Here is a 21,322-nt window from a genome sequence, read left to right as displayed (position 1 = left end):
AAATGTTTCAATAATCGTGTTTGTCCTCCAGGCTAAGTTTTGTTATATCAGATGTTATTTGTTCAATTGTGCCTCTCTCATCACTGTATTTATATTATGCTTAGTATATATGCAACTGTTTTCTCTGTACTGATGTAATTCATTAGCTGTATGAGAATAAAGATATATAAATGAGTATCATACCATGTCCTAAAACTACTGTTTTGGTCCAACATTTGTAACACTATGCTGAAATTTGTACATATTTTACACATGATGATAAACTAACGAAAGGAGAGGGACGACAGTAAACACGTAATTTCCTTAAGAGAGTTTGAATATAACAGTGGTTTCATTAAAACTTTGTTTTGATTTATTACATCAACTGATATGTCACAAAACATCTCAAAACTTGTGAAACTGTTACTGAGTCAACTCCAGTATATAAACTGATATATCACAAAGTATCTCAAAACTTGTGAGACTTTTACTCAGTCAATTCCATTATATCAACTGATATATCGCAAAGCATCTCAAAACTTGTGAGACTGTTACTAAGTCAACTGCATAATATCAACTGATCAAATAGCATCTCAAAACTTGTGAGATTGTTACTTATATCAATTCCATTATATCAACTGATCAAAAAGTATCTCAAAACTTGTGAGATTGTTACTTAGTCAATTCCATTATATCAACTGATCAAAAAGGTATCTCAAATTTTGTGAGATAGTTACTTAGTTAATTCCATCATATCAACTGATCAAAAAGTATCTCAAAACTTGCGAGATTGTTACTTAGTCAAGTCCATTATATCAACTGATCAAACAGTATCTCAAAACTTGTGAGATTGTTACTCATATCAGGCAATCCCATTTTGTAATCCAAAATTTTAAAACGATTTTTTTTTAAACTATGGAAACAGTCTTTTCAAATGAAGCTACATGAGATTATTTTTTTCGTTCGTATAATTCTTACACCTCATCATCTGTATTGTAAACATGTACCTAGTAATAACCATAGAGTTGTGATAACTATAATAAAATATTTTATATTCATATATCATTTAGTTATCATCACTGTAAAAACCCATCAAATACAAAACAAACAAAAAATTATAAAAGTTACATTTTGTTAAATCAGGATGTTTTTCCTCACAAATTGACGTTTAAATAAAAAAAAAAGAAGAAAAAAACTTCCAATGCGCATCTTCTTTTTAGTATTATACTTTTTTTCAATGTAAGCATTGTTTTTAGTGTCGGCTAAAAGCCTATTGTTAGCTATAAAACGGTTGTTTGTGCCTATCATCTTTTTGGCGCTGCAATACAGACTTGTGCCTTTTTGTCAAATAGTATTGTTAAATTAAATGTTACATACGTGTAGATATTCCAATTCTTTAATTCGTATTTAAATACGTACAGTATTATACAGTTTCATGGCGTTTGGTACACGTTTTGTACTAATATTTTGTCTTTACACATGCATAGCATGAGACACTTACACTGTCGACACATCAAGTCTCGCTCCTTTTGGGGTTCATGCGATTCCTCAGATTAATTGTCTTTTTGATCGATTTATGCGATTTGAACTACGGTAGACTACTGTTCTCTTACATTTAAGCTGTGGTACCGGAAATAATGCATATGAAATAGTTTGTTTCTTAAAACTAAAAATATGTTGACTGTGGTACCGGAAGTAATGCATATTTGATATTCTAATATTTCTTAGAATTACAAATAATTAAGCAGACTAACATTGTTTATGAATTTATTCTATTAATAAATATATTTATGCGTTTTCAAAGAATTAGCTAGCCACCTTTTTCCTCAGCATTCGTTGAACATATTCCTCATAAGACACCTTTGACCAGGTGAAAGAGGGGTCGTTCAGTAGTTGTGGTAACATTTTGGTGTACGGATCGTAAAGACTGTACAACATTTCTCTCGTTGCATTTAACATTGGTTCGTACTGCTTGCCTCCCTTTGTCTTGTTCTTGATTGTTGTAAACAATAACCCATATTTCTTCATTTCTGTTGGTGACAACGTGGCTACAAAATAGTCGTTATTAGTAATTAAACGTTCAGAAATACAGTTCAAAGTTCAATCTCTGAATTGAGGGTTAGCATGTGATTATCATGAAGTGTAACTTTGAGGACCAGATATGTTTTTAAATTCTTAACTAGTTCTAGGTGATTACAAGCTACATTTAAAGAAAGCTACATATTCACATGATTCAGAAGTACAGCTATAACTAATAAAAAAAATCTTAAATTTTCTAATGTCACCGCCGCGACAAGGAGGGGGTGAAATAGAAATGTTGGGTGTCCTCGCGTGCCTACGTCCTTGTTAGCGCCTTTATCCTTACTGTACTTGGTGCATTTTCTTTCTGGTACATTTAGAATGGGATGGATATCAAAAGTAGCGTTTTCATTACTTTCTGTCTGTCCTTACCCTAGACCTACAATATATGTGAGATAAAATAATTCTTGGTTTATTCCTCTAATTATCTTTCTTGCCGGTATTGTAATATTTTGTATTGGTTTTATTTTACTGCCTCACTCCAAACCCACTTCTATTTACACTGCTGCTGTATGCATATTTGATTATGTAAAACACGTTTACTTTCGATTTCAAATTAAATAAAATATTTGATTATGACTCACACAGTCCGAGAAATTTGAATATTCTGTTTAACACTTCCTCTTTGTTGGTAACATATTCTTCCATTTTTATGAATATAAATTGTTGTCTTGGAAATACATCAAGCCATTCTTTAATGTACAAGTAATACATGCTGTTCAGTAACCGCACCTGTAAAACAATTACTTGGCTTAGCTAAAGAAAGGTATCATGTAATAATACACAAGTTGCTTTTAATTCTAATACAGATAGAAGATGGTTTTTAAACCTGCAAAAGTCAGGCATGAACATTGTAAGTCATATCGAACTTTTCATTAATATAGGACAATATACATATTCAATAAAGTATGACGTGTTTTTTACTTAGGTCATTAATTTGTGTGTGTTGTGCAAGAACGACGATGGGGTTTACTATTGAACCCTACAGATTAAATGGTTTATCGAACCCAACGGATTAAATTGTTTATTGAACCCTACGGATTAAATTGTTTATTGAACCCTACGTATTGAACCTTACGGATTAAATTGTTTATTGAACCCTACGGGTTAAATTGTTTGTCGAACCCTACGAATAAAATTAGTTATTGAACCCTACGTATTGAACCTTACGAATTAAATTGTTTGTCGAACCCTACGTATAAAATTGTTTATCGAACCCTACGTATAAAATTGTTTATCGAACCCTACGGATTAAATTTTTATAGAACCCTGCGGATTAAATTGTTTATCGAACCCTACGGATTACATTGTTTATTGAACCCTGCGGATTAAATTGTTTATCGAACCCTACGTACAAAATTGTTTATTGAACCCTACGTATTGAACCTTACAGTCTAAATTGTTTATTTAACCCTACGGATTAAATTGTGTATCGAACCCTGCGGATTAAATTGTTTATCTAACACTGCGGATTAAATTGTTTATCGAAGCCTACGGATTAAATTGTTTATCGAACCCTACGGATTAAATTGTTTATCGAATCCTACGGATTAAATTTATTGAACCTTACAGATTAAATTTTTTACCGAACCAAACGGATTAAATTGTTTTGATCATTACTTCCATACATTTTATCTGTACTGTCGTAGTACTAACTGCCCTTTATTATATATAAATCTTTCGAATCATTGCTAATCCCCCCTAAACTCGTATATATGTCTTAATTCTTTCGTAGTAACTAACTACCCTTTATCATATATAAATCTTTCAAATCATTGCTAATACTTTAACTCGTATATATGTCTTAATTCTTTCGCAGTAACTAACTACCCTTTATCATATATAAAACTTTCGAATCATTGCTAATCCCACCTTAACTCGTATATATGTCTTAATTCTTTCGTAGTAATTAACTACCCTTTATCATATATAAATCTTTCGAATCATTGCTAATCCCACCTTAAGTCGTACATATTTCTTATGTCAAAGGACATTTAACGCTTCAAATGATACAAGTAAATTCCCATTCAAAAGGGTTTATCCCTCCCTTTCAAATAAAAGATAACTCAGATTCCGGTCACCTTTAACGACAAAGAGCCCCTAAGGTCACGATTGATTGCACATAGTATTATTTTTTGTCTACATAGAAAAAAGTAAAATAGCAAAAATACCGAACTCCAAGGAAAATTCAAAACGGAAAGCCCTTCATCCAAGGGCAAAATCAAAAGCTCAAACACATCAAACGAATGAAAAACAACTGTCACATTCCTGACTTGGTACAGGCATTTCCTTACGTAGAAAAATGATGGATTAAATCTGGTTTTATAGCTAGCTAAACCTCAAGGTTTGGCCGTAAATTATGTGGAGGCATGTAGGCAGTTGTCTCCTAGTGCCGGCCCACCAAAAAATAATACAAGAGAGAAATAGAAACAAACAAAAATAATGTCTCGTCTTGATACTGGACACTTGATGCTGTCAAGACCTTCCAAACGCGAAGTATTATTTTTGTGAACTGTCGGGCATACTACCTAAATTTTGTCAGTGTTAACAGTTGTCAGATTTTTATGGCAATTCTAGGAAAAATCACCGTGCTATGAAAAATGAAGGCCAAGTCGCCGTTGAATTTATTTGATGTATGATCAAGAGAAATGTCTATTCTACCGGGACAAACGATTCCTACAAACTAGAAGAAACTTGATGCACATCACAAACCAATAGTTAAGCTTGGTTGTTGAAACACTACGAAATGTTCTTGATATACTTGATGAAATGACAAACTAAACTACTGTTGACAAATCAGTAAATTAAAAGCAAACTAAATATTATTGTTATATACATATACACATTCATGGATCTACAATCTGTCGATACCTGTATCTTGGCATTGCACAAGGTCATGTTTTTCTCTGACTGTTTATGACGTCTTTACACTAAATCCATTGGATGTGTACGGATTGTTAATTTAGTCTTAGATGCATGAATTTTTTTTATTAGTTGTTAGTGGCTTTGAACTAGCTGTCAGTAACTGCGAGTACTCTGTACTAAGTGTCTTTTTGTTGTTTGGATGTACAAGTACCCGGCCACGTCCACTTGTATTTGTAATATTTGTATTTTTATCCATCTGATGAGTTAAGCCTCTTTCAACTGATTTTTATAGTTCGTTCTTATGTTGTACTGTTACACCATTGTCCCAGGTTAGGGGGAGGGTTGGGATCCCGCTAACATGTTTAACCCCGCTACATTCTGTATGTATGTGCCTGTCCCAAGTCAGGAGCCTGTAATTCAGTGGTTGTCGTTTGTTTATGTGTTACATATTTGTTATTCGATCATTTTTTGTACATATATTAGGCCGTTAGTTTTCTCGTTTGAATTGTTTTACATTGTCATTTCGGGGCCTTTTATAGCTGACTGTGCGGTATGGGCTTTGCTCATTGTTGAAAGCCGTACGGTAACCTATAGTTGTTAATGTCTGTGTCATTTGGTCTCATATGGAGAGTTGTCTCATTGGCAATCATACCACATCTTCTTTTTTATACTTATGTATCATCTGACAACCTGACTTTAACTAAGACAGTGTAAACATATTTATACAATATTTCGGATTTAACTAATTGAACTACATATGCATATAAAAAAAGGTATATGCAGCATTGATATGTAGATTCTAGAGATACAATTAATTTAGATAATTACAAAAAAAAAAAGAAACCAAAAATGTATAGAATGTTGATGTGGATGAAAAAAAACGACGAATACTGCAGTTTTAATTGCGTAACATCGTGGAAGGATTTTATTTGAAATTGGTGTAATCGCAGTGCTCATTTTCGCTTAAATGCTGTGAAAATATAAGGGGATCACCAGATTCTTTTTCCCCCGTCTTAATCACTAAATATAAAGTTGGGTGATGCAGGAAAAAACTTGAACACCAATATTGCAGTAAATAAAGCGTATCCGTGTAAATCTGTGGACGCAATTTCGAGAAATTCAAATTAAAAAAGGAATAGAATTGATTTGTATGGATGCTTTTTATGTACATTCTATTCACTTATAGATCCTTTTCACAAATCTTTGATCTGAATTATAGTAGTAAATATTTCACCTTTTAGATATAAAATGTAGTTCAACGTACGTGTGCTCCAAATACGTTCAAAATCTGAAATGCCGCCCAATTACATAACGACGCCTTAATTTTGAAACAATAGAAGTTGTAGTTGTAACCCAGTTCCTATTTTGATAAGACCTTTGTCTATAGAACTTCAATCTGCAACAACGATCTTGCGGAAGCTCATGTCCAAGCAAGCTAGAACACTTGCTATATCTTTTCTCTAGATATGAGAAAATTTAATAGAACAAGTACATTTTACTATCGGAAATAAGAACAAAATTAAGACTTTGACAAATCATTTTAATAAATAATAACAATGTTCATTAATATCTTCACCAAACTAAAAAGACAAATAATAAAAGGAGAATTTGATATTAATAATCGTTGATAATTGTTGCACTTAGGTCAGGATTGATGGCACATAGCATTGGTCAGAGTTCAAGACAATTCATCTTACCTTTCTAGAGATTGTTGCACGGAGGTCAGGATCTAGGACACACTGTCTGTCACCTTTCATAGCTTTACATTCCATGAATTTTTCAATAGCAAACTGCATTGTCTCGTGGAAAGCAAATTTATCATACTTTTTATCTTTGTTGAAAAAATGGTAACTTGAATACATTCTGAAAAAAAAAAGATGATGGCAAACTTACAAATCACATAATTTGACTTTAAATACATGTCACTTTCAAGCGTGCAGTAAATGCAAACCGGAAAGCAAAATTCATCTAATTTCATCTTTGCCTAAGGGAGTTAGACCATAGTTCCTACTAATTTCTTAATTCATTACAGGTATATAAACAGCTTGATAAAATACAAAATAGTTACTATCACATCGGTTATAAATCATTTAGTACTCTACAAGTCACGTGCCTCCTAAAAAAAGTATACCAATAGCATAACGAAGATTAGTTAGTCCGATTATCAGGGATTATAAACCTCATGCTTAGCACGTTTGCTGACTTTTCTGTTGACATATAAATCTTTCCATTTTTAAAAATGTTATAACTTGTAAAAAATGTTAAAAAAAAACCCCAACACTTTATGAATGTCATGCGTCCGAAGCACTTTTCTGGATTTACCTTCATTAGGAAAGCTCAAAGCTGAATATTTGAAAGCCAACTTGAAGGATATATAAGAATCGACGAGCTCAATCACCAAAAGTGCATAAAAATAATAGCCAAATCAAGATAAGTTCAACTTTTCCTGAGGAAGTTGTTTTAGTTGTAAACTTACCTTTCTATAGGGTCTCGTAATGTGACAATGAACTTTGTCTTAGGGAGGACATGTCGGATTAGATGTGGAACCAAGACTTTAGGTTTTGTTAGGTAGGTATTTTGTGGGATACGGTTCCATAAATACAGCATCCATAAATAGGTCGGTGACCCTTCTCCTAAATACAAATGAATAAAGTATAAAAGTACAGTTGCAGGAATAGCACTAGTTTTGTTTTGGTTTAGCTGACCAATTTAAACAGAGACATGCATTTGTTTTCTACGGTGTAATTCCAAGATAACAGACGTTCTGATAGGAATAATGTCTACCGTAAGTAATATTTTTTTATTGAAATGTATAAATATATGGGAGCCGTGAAACAAAAATGATTCTAAACCTATAGCTTAATATCTAAGGTCAAATTTGCATTAGGCAATGGCAACGGGAAAAATTATCATTGAATGAATAAAAGTACTTAATGTATAGATCACATAATATGCAGAAACAATGACTACTGTGCATTTAGATTCTCGGGACTTACGGCCCTTCAGTCGACTTATCAACCCAATGGTAGTAAAAAGGGGCATTAGCTGTCAAATTCATGTTCACCGATTTAACTAAAATTCTCATACTTGATTTATAACATACTAAAACCTATATCTAAACTACATTAAGTCTGAAATAACAATTAATAATGCATGGACTCGATAAAATATATCAGCGTTTCGTGTGTATTTTAGTCTAGACGCCATCCAATTAACCATCGAGATGACCTCCGAAGACTGCCGACGGTCACATAACCCGATATAAACATAAATATAAATAGATAGCGACCTCGTGCAATTGGAATTTTCTAGGTCTGTTTGATTTCATGCTATAGGTTAAAAAATAAGTTAATCATCGTTTTTACCTGTATAAGAAAGATTTTTTTGTAGATCGAATAAGTCAACGAAATGGTTCACCTTTGTTTCATTTTCAATGTTGACATTCTTTTCCTTTTAATGGCTGAACACGAATAATACATGCGTAACCAATCTCTAGCCAATGGGTTAAATTGAAGGTCACATGAATACGGATTCAATGAGGTCGAATTATTCACTTTCATGTGAATAATTCATCAACGATGTTTCTCAGCCTATTTTGACAAAATTGAACTAAACTGGCTGCTAAAAGCGAATAATTATTTCACTATTTCACTTTCATTAAATATTGAACAAAACAAAAATCATATTTTTTTTTTATATCTCGTAGCTTCTGCCCCTTTAACTTTGTTAAATCCATATTACTGAAATAACTTTCGTTTGGAATTCACCTATTGTCAAATTACAAAGGGATATAAAAATGCAAAGGGGCCTGAATAAATAACCTATTGTCAAATTACAATGGGATATAAAAATGCAAAGGGACCCGAATAAACAGTTAATACAGAAAACTTCTATATCTAAGCCACAAAACAGAACACGCAGACAGTCTAATGAAGCACTTCATGTAACAATGACACTGTTATATAGATGATATATAGATAACATATGCTGCCATGATGTTTTTTTGAAAGGTTACCTGTTATTTTCCCATGATATCCAGTTTGATCTTTATTCGTCTCTATCACTTTTGCTGCATTTGAGAAATACTCGGAGTATTGCTTAAAGTTCTCACGCTTTCCTCCACTGTATGGCGGCTGCCATGTGCTTCCTACGTAATTACATAAAAAACAAATAAACGTGATGTTTGTTTTTGTACAAAAACTATTATTTTATGGAAATTAGTACATTTGTAAAGATTGATAGAATAAAATAAATTGAACAGATGCGCATAAAACTACATTTCACATCTGACGTATGGTATCAGTCAACGTAATTGTTGCACACAATGATCTATTAAATGTTGTCAATTTATTTATAAATGGTTTATATATTCATATTTATATATAAAAACAATTAATATAGCATTTTAAAAACGTTAACAGTGATAAAATTTCAAAATTTCAGATCTAACTGTTTTATATAAAATTGTAGACAAAAATAAAAAGGATTTCTGAGTCATCTGTTTAAAATATTTTTATCTCAAGAAAAAAACGTTTGGAAACTTGAATTAAAGATCATAGCGATTGACTTGTTGAATGCCTTTTTAAAATAGCTAAGCGACTATTGACGTTACACTAGAAGGAAAAGGTTTCATTTTAAAACAAAATGTGACATTGATCTAATTCAGTATAAAATAAAAATTTTGACGGCTCGTTGAAAACATTATCAATCAACATCATGCCAAATGAAATAGATCAGCAACAAAATAGAAAATACTGTAGAACTGTATTATTTAGAAACAGTGGATTTTAGCAAGGGATATTTTTATACTACAGTTAGCAGCGATTATTATATTAACTGTCAGTTAAATTCCACTGTTTCTAAATTATACAGTTCTACACTATTTCAGTAACATCGTTCTACACTATTTCAGTAACATCGGTTCTACACCATTTCAGTAACATCGGTTCTACACTATTTCAGTAACATCGTTCTACTCTATTTCAGTAACATCGGTTCTACACTATTTCAGTAATATCGTTCTACACTATTTCAGTATCATCGGTTCTACACTATTTCAGTTACATCGTTCTACACTATTTCAGTAACATCCTTCTACACTATTTCCGTAACATCGGTTCTACACTATTTCAGTAACATCGGTTCTATACTATTTCAGTAACATCGTTCTACACTATTTCAGTAACATCGGTTCTACACTATTTCAGTAACATCGGTTCTACACTATTTCAGTAACATCGTTCTACACTATTTCAGTAACATCGTTCTACACTATTTCAGTAACATCGGTTCTACACTATTTCAGTATCATCGGTTCTACACTATTTCAGTAACATCGGTTCTTATTTATTTGTATTTCTAGTTATTCATATTTGGCCTTTACAACTTGTGGCATAGATTATATCATGTATGGTGTAACTTAGTCTGGATCCTGACTCACTGCGCTGACCTACCGACGTAAAGCAAAGAATGGGACAGGATCCCAGGCTAAAGTTGTGCACATCAAAATATAGTATCGGTGTATTTCTTTCAATGCGACTAAATTATACTTCTAGACATTACCTGTTAACCTTAGGTTTCACCACGTGGTGTCCTTACTATCCGGCTAACTAATACTTCTAGACATTACCTGTTAACCTTAGGTTCCACCATGTGATTGATTTGTTTTTACCATTAGCACCGCTTATAGGGATGATATCAGGATGTAGAATCAATCTGGTAAACAAATCCGTAGTAGCACATTTGGACATCCCGATCTGGAGGAAATACGGAAGACAGGACAGCTTATCCGATTCATCTGGATACCAACATGGATTTCTGTAACTCGGTGAATAGCGAGGTGGTTTCTGAAATTTATAACATTACATTTTATGTATTTTGATTATTTTAGTCATTTAGCTGCCGTTTCATTGATGTACACTCCATACCTGTTTTTATTGACATATATATAAATAAGAAGATGTGGTATGCTTGCCAATGAAACAACTCTCCACCAGAGACCAAATGACATAAAAGTTAACAACTATAGGTCACCGTACGGCCTTCAACAGAATGGCTTGAGAACTCTGTGATATACAAATGTACTGACTTACTTTCTCTCGTGTTATGGTGTAATTGTACCCATACACAGTTTAACTAAACATTTTCAACAGACAAAATAGACCAGACAAATATTCAACAGACAAAATAGACCAGACAAATATTCAACAGACAAAATAGACCAGACAAATATTCAACAGACAAAATAGACCAGAAAAATATTCACCATCTGACTCTTCCTACAAAAAACAAGTGCAAAGGAAAAACAACAAAAACAGATGGTCCAGATATCATGACTTGGTAAAGCATACTTTGTGGTGGGATTGAACCAACAACACATGGTCCAGATATCATCACTTGATAAAGGATACTTTGTGGTGGGATTGAACCAACAACACATGGTCTAGATATCATCACTTGGTTAAGCATACTTTGTGGTGGGATTGAACCAACAACACATGGTCTAGATATCATCACTTGGTAAAGCATACTTTGTGGTGGGATTGAACCAACAACACATGGTCTATATATCATGACTTGGTAAAGGATACTTTGTGGTGGAATTGAACCAACAACACATGGTTCAGATATCATCACTTGGTAAAAGATACTTTGTGGTGGGATTGAACCAACAACACATGGTCCAGATATCATGACTTGGTAAAGAATACTTTGTGGTGGGATTGAACCAACAACACATGGTCCAGATTTGATGACTTGGTAAAGGATACTTTGTGTTGGGATTGAACCAACAAAACATGATCTAGATATCATGACTTGGTAAAGCATACTTTGTGGTGGGATTGAACCAACAACGCATGGTCCAGATATGATGACTTGGTAAAGGATACTTTGTGGTGGGATTGAACCAACAACACATGGTCTAGATATCATCACTTGGTAAAGCATACTTTGTGGTGGGATTGAACCAACAACACATGGTCCAGATATCATAAAATTGAGAATGGAAATGGGGAATATGTCAAAGAAACAACAACCCGACCAAAGAGCAGACAACAGCCGAAGGCCACCAATGGGTATTCAACTCAGCGAGAAAATCCCGCACCCGGAGGTGGTCCTCAGCTGGCCCTTAAATAAACTTGTGTACTAGTTCAGTGAAAATGAACGTCACACTAAACTCCAAAACATATAAATGAACTGAAATTGAAAAAAAACGTACAAGACTAACAAAGGCCGGAGGCTCGTGACTTGGGACAGGCGCAAAAATGCGGCGGGGTTTAATATGTTTTGTGAGATCTCAACCTTCTCCCTATACCTCTAGCCAATGTAGAATAAAGAAACACATAGCAATACGCACAGTAAAACTCAGTTTAAAAGAAGTCCGAGTCCGATGTCAGAATAGGTAACAAAAGAAACTAAGCAAAATGACAATGGTACATAAATGAACAAAGGACTACTAGCAGTTACTGACATGCCAGCTCCAGACCTAAAGTTTACTGATTGAAAGATTATGTCTTCATCATATGAAAATCAAGTACAATCCCTCCCGTTAGGGGTTTAGTATCATACCATCATAAAATATATGAGAAGAACATAACCCGTATCATGCCAACAACTGGTTTTAGAATGAATGTGTTTATTTCCGATGCAAAGACCCTATGAGTGAATCAATATTAATACCAAAATATGCAATCCTTAATGCCTTGACAACAGTATCGTAACTATATCCTTCCCGAATAAGTCTGTTTAAAAGTTTGGTTAGCTTTTGCGGTGAATGCCGACATTTTTGTACTTTGTAAAGAATATTGCCATAAAATAGTGGATGTGAAATACCTGAACGTATAAGATGTCTGTATGTTGATTGATATTTACGCATGATGTCCTTGTACCGATGATAAGTTTAGTAAATGTTTTGACTAGTTTGTGATATCGAAAACCCTGGTGTAATAATTTTTCAGTAATACAGAGATTTCTTTCGTTGAAATCAAATACGTTGTTACATACACGAGCGAATCGAACAAGTTGAGATATATAAACACCATAAGATGGTGACAAGGGAACGTCACCATCTAAAAATGGATAATTAACAATAGGAAATGAAAAATCATCTCTTGACTTGGTAAAGGATACTTTGTGGTGGGATTGAACCAACAACACATGGTCCAGATATGATGACTTGGTAAAGCATACTTTTTGGTGGGATTGAACCAACAACACTTGGTCCAGATATCATGACTTGGTAAAGAATACTTTTTGGTTGGATTGAGCCAACAACACATGGTCCAGATATCATGACTTGGTAAAGGATACTTTTTGGTGGGATTTAGCCAACAACACATGGTCCAGATATCATCATTTGGTAAAGCATACTTTGTGATGGAATTGAACCAACAACGCATGGTCCAGATATCATGACTTGGTAAAGCATACTTTATGGTGGGATTGAACCAGTTTTAAGAGCGCCCCTCTCCAACACACACGTTCACACTGTTATAAAGACACCATGTCGTAAAAGTGAAAGATATTATTAGAATATTTTTATATAGTAAGATGTAAACAAATTCATTCATTTCCTTTTTTTAATATTTTTTAAGAACTATGTTAAAGAGAAATTCAGAAAGTCGAAGTCCGGTGAACAATACATGAACGAGAGAAATGGAGGAACAAAACAACTATACGGACTGACAAATAACTAACAACAAGAGGCTCTCAAGAGCCTGAATCGCTCACCTATATTTCAGAGGAGAAGATTTTTAAATTTTAGCAAACTTGATGAACAAATTGTGTAAAATTGTCTTTAAAGGGCAATGACTCCTTAAGGGGTCAATTGACAATTTTGGTCATATTAACTTTTTTGTAGATCTTACTTTGCTGAACATTATTGCTGCTTACAGTTTACATATATCTATAGTAATATTCAAAATAATAACAAAAAACTGCAAAATTTTGTTAAAACTACCAATTCGGTGGCAGCAACCCAACAATGGGTTGTTCGATTCGTCTGATAATTTCAGGGCCGATAGATCTTGGCCAATTAAACAATTTTAACCCATGTCACATTTGCTCTATAAGATTTAGTTTTTGAGATATAAGCCAAAAACTGCATTTGACCCTTATGTTCTATTTTTAGCCATGGCGGCCATGTTTGTTTTGTTGGATACAAACTTCGGATACAATTTATAAACAAGATATCCTAAGGAACATTTAGTTAAAGTTTGAAGGTAATTGGCCCAGTAGTTTCAGAGGAGAAGATTTTTAAATGTTAGCAAACTTGATGAACAAATTGTGTAAAATTGTCTTTAAAGGGCAATAACTCATTAAGGGGTCAATTGACAATTATGGTCATATTAACTTTTTTGTAGATCTTACTTTGCTGAACATTATTGCTCTTGACCAAATGAACAGTTTTACCCCTGTCAGATTTGTTCTAAAAGTTTTAGTTTTTGAGATATAAGCCAAAAACTGCATTTGACCCCTATGTTCTATTTTAGCCATGGCGGCCATGTTTGTCGATGGATCAAAACTTCGGATACAATTTATAAACTAGATACCCTAAGGAACATTTAGTTGAAGTTTGAAGGTATTTGGCCCGGTAGTTTCAGAGGAGAAGATTTTTGAAATAGTTTACGACGACAGACGACGACGATGATAGACGACGACGCCAAACGACGGACGACGACGGACGCCATGTGATTGCATAAGCTCACATGGGACCCTTCGGGCCCAGGTGAGCTAAAAAGCAGAAGTATCAATTCTGTGTAAAACTAGCTATAGGGGGGCTATAGGGGGCTGCGGCTACATTTTCAGACCCTATCTAACTCCAGATAATTCCTTCGGTAGTAAGGTTTCATTTTATTGTTTGTGTCCCATCGCCGTTTTCATCTCATGTTCATTTTAATGCCATCTACAATCTATTTAAGTACTTGTTCATCGCTTCGATCACTTTTCAATAAACTAATCTAAAAACAGGATTTAACGTTCAGACAAAGCCGTTATTCAGTTTCTTATTATTTTTTAGTTGTACAGCCACTGCTCTAGAATATCAAATCAATTGAGGTACATATACTACATATGTAAATGATGATAGTATATTCCTGTTGATATTGGGGAAAATTAATAAATTCAAAATCCAAACTGCAAACTGCAAAGTTTTACATGGAGCATTGTTCGAACATGGTCACTATTGTCGAAATCAAAGTAGTTGTTTAAAAAAAAAAGAGATTGCAAAAGGGGTTTCCATCGATTGTTTATTCTCTAACACATCAATAAAATCCAACCTCTAAAAAATGAAGTATTTATGGAGAAGATTATATGTGTATTCATTTATACCGACGTTAAATAAAAAAAGTGTTCATGAATTCATTAGAGTACACTTAACATTCAATTCAATTTTAGTATAAGGAAATCGAGATAGTTCCTTAAATATATTTAGAAATCAAAATCAACGACTTCAAGAATACCCAATGATGTTAAGACGAAATATTAAATCCATCGCAATTTACTTGATATCAAAATCACTTTCTTCTTCTATTAGAAAATATTATCTAATTCTAAAAACTGTCTTCCTACAAATATTAACTTTAAAAAAGAAAAACTGGTAAAATATGAGCTGCGTCGGATTGAAATCGACCGTATGCAAGTGTACGTATACATGCACATGTATAATACTTTGATTTGATTTTGGAACATTCAAATACGAAATAAATTTAGAGATGCAGTTTGGTCTGTTTTGTAGGGTTCTTATATCAACTTATTATTCAAACAGATATAGACTTTGCATTGAGATTTTTTCAACCCGAAATAGGTTAACAGATGTATTGATTTTCATTTGCACAAGGTTGCTTTCCATATAATAGTTAAATCTTTCAAAACGAGAGATAAAAAAAAAACTGGTAATATGAAGATGGTGTTTTATAAATCGTTTTAAAACCTATGTTTTACAATGCTTTTCGGAATTCCTTAAAATCGCAAGACTGATTTTATGTAGACGGAGTATTGCGTAATGAAATATCTGACGAACAGTTGCAATGTATTATTAGTAATAATGTAGAAAATCTCTTTTAAAAATAAACATGTTATGACCGTTTTAAGATTTAATTCCCTTTGAAAACAACTTTCAATTGATTTTATTGATTGTTTTTTGTTGTTATTATATTTTTAACAGTCCATACATGATTTCCTAAGCTGTTATGCAATGACAAAGATTTCCTCCTGCGAAACAGGTATTTGTTCAGTTCGACAGCTTATCAATTTAAAATAAAACAATAATACTAGTAAATAAAATGCAAAACTCATCGTTCAAAAGTACATTGGTAAATGAATAGTTTGATGTTACAAAACAAGGTCGGACTAAATAGTCCCCCCCCAATAAAACAAACAAACAAAAAGATTAAAGGAATACAACAAAACAAACAAAATAAAACAAAACAATCAAATGAAAATACAGAATATCAAATCATGGCCCACAAAACTTTACAGAGAGAAAGAGAGAAAGAGAGAGCTATGATTTCACCCAACATGGACTCTTGTTTTAAGAAATATGAATGAAATGTTTGCCATTGGGTTTTAAGAACAGATATATTTTGAATGTTTTGCTTGAAAGGCAACAGAAGCAAGAAACGCATTGCTATCAGTTATAAAATGTACTAATACGTTAGTCTGGACGTACAAAAAGTGCTAATACTAGGGGGTGTTTAACAACCATGACTACCCATGAGGGTCTCGCACGGTCGGTAAAAAGTACTGATACGTTTGTCTGGACGTACAAAATGTGTTACTACTAATAGGAGTGTTTAACGACCTTGACTACACACGAGGGTCTCGCACGGTCGTTAAAATGTGCTAATACGTTAGTCTGGATTTACAAAATGTGTTACTACTAGTAGGGGGTGTTTAACGACCTTGACTACACACGAGGGTCTCGCACGGTCGGTAAAAATGTGCTAATACGTTATTCTGGACGTACAAAATGTGTTACCACTAGTAGGGGGTGTTTAACGACCTTGACTACACACGAGGGTCTCGCACGGTCGGTAAAATGTGCTGATACGTTAGTCTGGACGTACAAAATGTGTTCCCACTAGTAGGGGGTGTTTAACGACATTGACTTCACACGAGGGTCTCGCACGCGCGGTCGGTAAAATGTGCTAATACGTTATTCTGGACGTACAAAATGTGTTACTACTAGTAGGGGTTGTTTAACGACCTTGACTACACACGAGGGTCTCGCACTGTCGGTAAAATGTGTTAATACGTTAGTCTGGACGTACAAAATGTGTTCCTACTAGTAGGGGGTGTTTAACGACCTTGACTACACACGAGGGTCTCGCACTGTCGGTAAAATGTGCTAATACGTTAGTCTGGACGTACAAAATGTGTTCCTACTAGTAGGGGGTGTTTAACGACCTTGACTACACACGAGGGTCTCGCACTGTCGGTAAAATGTGCTAATACGTTAGTCTGGACGTACAAAATGTGTTCCTACTAGTAGGGGGTGTTTAACGACCTTGACTACACACGAGGGTCTCGCACGCGCGGTCGGTAAAATGTGCTAATACGTTAGTCTGGACGTACAAAATGTGTTACTACTAGTAGGGGGTGTTTAACGACCTTGACTACACACGAGGGTCTCGCACTGTCGGTAAAATATGCTAATACGTTAGTTTGGATGTACAAAATGTACATGTACGTTAGTCTGGACGTACAACAGACTTACAACTTGTACGAATACGTAAGTATGTACGTACATTTGTACAAACTGTTCTCATAAAGACGACTGAATTTTGACTAGTTTAATCGACACGACGGATACCACTGGTTGAGCAGAGACTCTCACTCTTCGGGGAACCACATTTTTGGTGGGGTTTGTTTTGCTCAAGCTTTTACTTTGTGTATAATGTTTGCGAACTATTGTTTGTCTTTTTTGACTTATATTTTGAAAGCATTCCCAGTTGTAACAAAACAAGAAAGAAGATAACGAGAGAGATAGGGCATGGTAAAAAGTATAGGAATTATGTTTCTAATGAGTAAGATCAATAAAAAATGAATACAATTTTTATGTTAACAATAAAACAAATTAAAGAAATTTAATTTATTTTAATATAGTTTTTTTTCAATAAAGTATTCACCATGCCTATAATTGCCTTTCATTTATACAGATTTAAAAGCATCAAACCAAACGAATGACAGAAACTTTCTAAGGTTGAACCAACGGATCATCCTTTTTCAAAATACATGTTTTGCTAGACAGAGACTCAGAGGGTTTATGTACTTTGATTATTTAAATACTCACCATGCAAAATATATCTTCAGTTGGAAAGATAATTACTCACCATGCATAATATGTCTTCAGTTGGAAAGACTAGTTTTTTCTCTGGACATACAAGTGTTACCCCTGTATCATTACGTATATGAACCTGTGTCTGGGCAAAACGTTCTGTGTCTGGTTTGGAGTTTATCCATGTTATCCTGGGAAGACTGTTAAAGTTTAATATTTTAGAGCAGCAAATGACTGAAGACAGGTTTACTTAACAAAATAAACATATACATGTACACATACGCGCTTTAAATGACAGAACTACATCATTGTACATATAACACACAGTCAACATTTAATACCATTAACGGTACCAATTTTACTGCACCAATTTAATAGTTTTCATTTCATTCTAATTGAAATACACATCCTGTGTTTAAGCTTAACCTACAAGATTCTAAACCAAGCTTAACCTACAAGATTCTAAACCAAGATTAACCTACAAGATTCTAAATCAAGCTTGAACACAGGATCTGTAATCTACAAGATTCTAAACCAAGCTTGAACACAGGTTCTGTAACCTATAAGATTCTAAACCAAGCTTAACCTACAAGATTCTAAACCAAGCTTGAACACAGGATCTGTAACCTATAAGATTCTAAACCAAGCTTAACCTACAAGATTCTAAACCAAGCTTGAACACAGGATCTGTAACCTACAAGATTCTAAAACCAAGCTTGAACACAGGATCTGTAACCTACAAGATTCTAAACCAATCTTGAACACAGGATCTGTAACCTACAAGATTCTAGACCAAGCTTAACATACAAGATTCTAAACCAAGCTTGAACACAGGATCTGCAACCTACAAGATTATAAACCAAGCTTAACCTACAAGATTCTAAACCCAGCTTGAACACAGGATCTGCAACCTACAAGATTCTAGACCAAGCTTAACATACAAGATTCTAAACCCAGCTTGAACACAGGATCTGCAACCTACAAGATTCTAAACCAAGCTTAACCTACAAGATTCTAAACCAAGCTTAACCTACAAGATTCTAAACCCAGCTTGAACACAGGATCTGCAACCTACAAGATTCTAGACCAAGCTTAACATACAAGATTCTAAACCAAGCTTGAACACAGGATCTGCAACCTACAAGATTATAAACCAAGCTTAACCTACAAGATTCTAAACCAAGCTTAACCTACAAGATTCTAAACCCAGCTTGAACACAGGATCTGCAACCTACAAGATTCTAGACCAAGCTTAACATACAAGATTCTAAACCAAGCTTGAACACAGGATCTGCAACCTACAAGATTCTAGACCAAGCTTAACCTACAAGATTTTAAACCAAGCTTGAACACAGGATCTGCAACCTACAAGATTCTAAACCAAGCTTGAACACAGGATATGTAACCTACAAGATTCTAAACCAAGCTTAACCTACAAGATTCTAAACCAAGCTTAACATACAAGATTCTAAACCAAGCTTGAACACAGGATCTGCAACCTACAAGATTCTAGACCAAGATTAACCTACAAGATTCTAAACCAAGCTTGAACACAGGATCTGCAACCTACAAGATTCTAAACCAAGCTTAACATACAAGATTCTAAACCAAACTTGAACACAGGATCTGCAACCTACAAGATTCTAGACCAAGCTTAACATACAAGATTCTAAACCAAGCTTTGAACACCGGATCTGTATTTTTATTATATGGCATTTTAAATGTCCTTTTTACTAAGTTTACAAATATTCGATATACTGAAAAAAGGTAATTCAGTAATAAGTGAAAAATATTGTCAATTTTAAATGTCGTTACAAGTTTGTTTTATAATGAATTATTTTTGTATGTCTTATTTCTCTCTTTTTTTTAACAATAAATGAAAGCCTTATAGTAAAATACATTGAATACTATAAATCCATGTTTCTACTCTATCCTGTTATTATATGTATAAATGTCATGTCTTACCTTACAGTAGCTGGTACAGTCTCTACTTTGATAGGTAATTCCCGGAAAACAAAAAAAACTAATATAATGAAAAGTACTGTCAATGCATAGATGATGTTTTTCTTCTGCATTTCTACTTGTATTTCAAATATTCAAACTTTTAGTAAGTTTTGATTTCTGTTAAGATCTTTTAAACAAAGCCGTAGAGTCAATATCGCTGTTAAAGAATTAGACGGATTTTTAAAATCACACAAAAGGACTGTATGTTGTTTAAATCTAATAAAAATATTGTATATTATGTATCTGTATTGTTGTGTACAATACTAATTCTAAGTAATAACATTCAAATCAAAACTTAATGTCAACAATGTTCCTTAAAGTTTTTGAACAGTTTCGCTCTTGGGTATTTGTAAATGTGAATCATGTGTTTATGTATAGTATAAGTTTAGTAGCATTTTAAATCTGAAGTCAAAAACAGTGCTTATATGTCAATGGTAAAGACAGATACATTTAAAACGAATTTAAATTATTTTACCGTTAAACTAATGAAACAAACATTAATTTGACAATTAAATCGTGTCTCATTTTATTGTATACTTATTTATCGACTCCTACCTTCTACCATATAGTGACCACCGTTAACAAATTGAAGAATATGTCATAGCTATGATAACTTACAGCAAGATATAGAATAATTGATTGATTTTCAATGGGTTGAATTTTGCAGTCATTCATAAGGACGATCTTTTTCTTAATTTATTGAACCTTGGGTTGCAAGTTGCTTAAAATACTCAATTTGCTTGATAAAAAGGTAAAATGAAAATACTGTCATAAAAAACTTGTATTCGTTAGTAAAATACAGTTTTATTTAGTTTAAACAATATGTATTTAGATGAATTTTTACATTACAATATAATACACTTGAAATAGATATCTAAGATTCAAAAACAAGCAAAGTTACTTTTACAAATCTGTCTCCTGTCAAAACAGTTGTATTTACACATGTAATCAAGAAAATCGTTTTAAAATTAAAAAAAATTTCTCCACATTTTGTATCTGGAAGACACTAAATAGTTCTGTTTCCAAAATAACTTTAGATTTGGTAAACGAAGTCCTATATTTTTTGGATAAATACTCAAAATGGTCAAAATAGGTCAACACTGCGGATTTGGACTATCT

At 33.6% G+C, this 21,322-nt stretch overlaps 1 protein-coding gene across 1 annotated transcript; it reads right to left on the bottom strand.

The window, feature by feature from the left end:
• Positions 1-1,734: 1,734 nt before the first annotated feature.
• Positions 1,735-20,283, bottom strand: LOC127700916 (carbohydrate sulfotransferase 15-like). Its single transcript, XM_052204637.1, has 8 exons — positions 20,165-20,283; positions 18,255-18,399; positions 10,553-10,769; positions 8,939-9,070; positions 7,400-7,556; positions 6,621-6,786; positions 2,643-2,790; positions 1,735-2,027 (listed from the first exon to the last, which is right to left on the bottom strand). Exons 1-8 carry the CDS (start codon positions 20,272-20,274, stop codon positions 1,786-1,788), a joined length of 1,317 nt encoding a protein of 438 aa, XP_052060597.1. The 5' UTR covers positions 20,275-20,283; the 3' UTR covers positions 1,735-1,785.
• Positions 20,284-21,322: the final 1,039 nt, after the last annotated feature.

This window comes from Mytilus californianus, unplaced genomic scaffold (assembly GCF_021869535.1).
Source record: "Mytilus californianus isolate M0D057914Y unplaced genomic scaffold, xbMytCali1.0.p SCAF_5, whole genome shotgun sequence".
Classification (NCBI taxonomy): Eukaryota; Metazoa; Mollusca; class Bivalvia; order Mytilida; family Mytilidae; genus Mytilus; species Mytilus californianus.
Note: the sequence above shows the minus strand (reverse complement) of the source record. Positions and strands in the feature narration are given on the sequence as shown.

Coding starts and splice junctions, on each gene's coding strand:
- LOC127700916 (XM_052204637.1), bottom strand. CDS start 20,274: ATGCAGAAGAAAAACATCATCTATGCATTGACAGTACTTTTCATTATA. Junction 7,557..8,938: donor ATATCATGGGAAAATAACAG/GTAACCTTTCAA, acceptor ATTTGTATTTAG/GAGAAGGGTCACCGACCTAT. Junction 2,791..6,620: donor GTGCAACAATCTCTAGAAAG/GTAAGATGAATT, acceptor ATTGTTTTACAG/GTGCGGTTACTGAACAGCAT.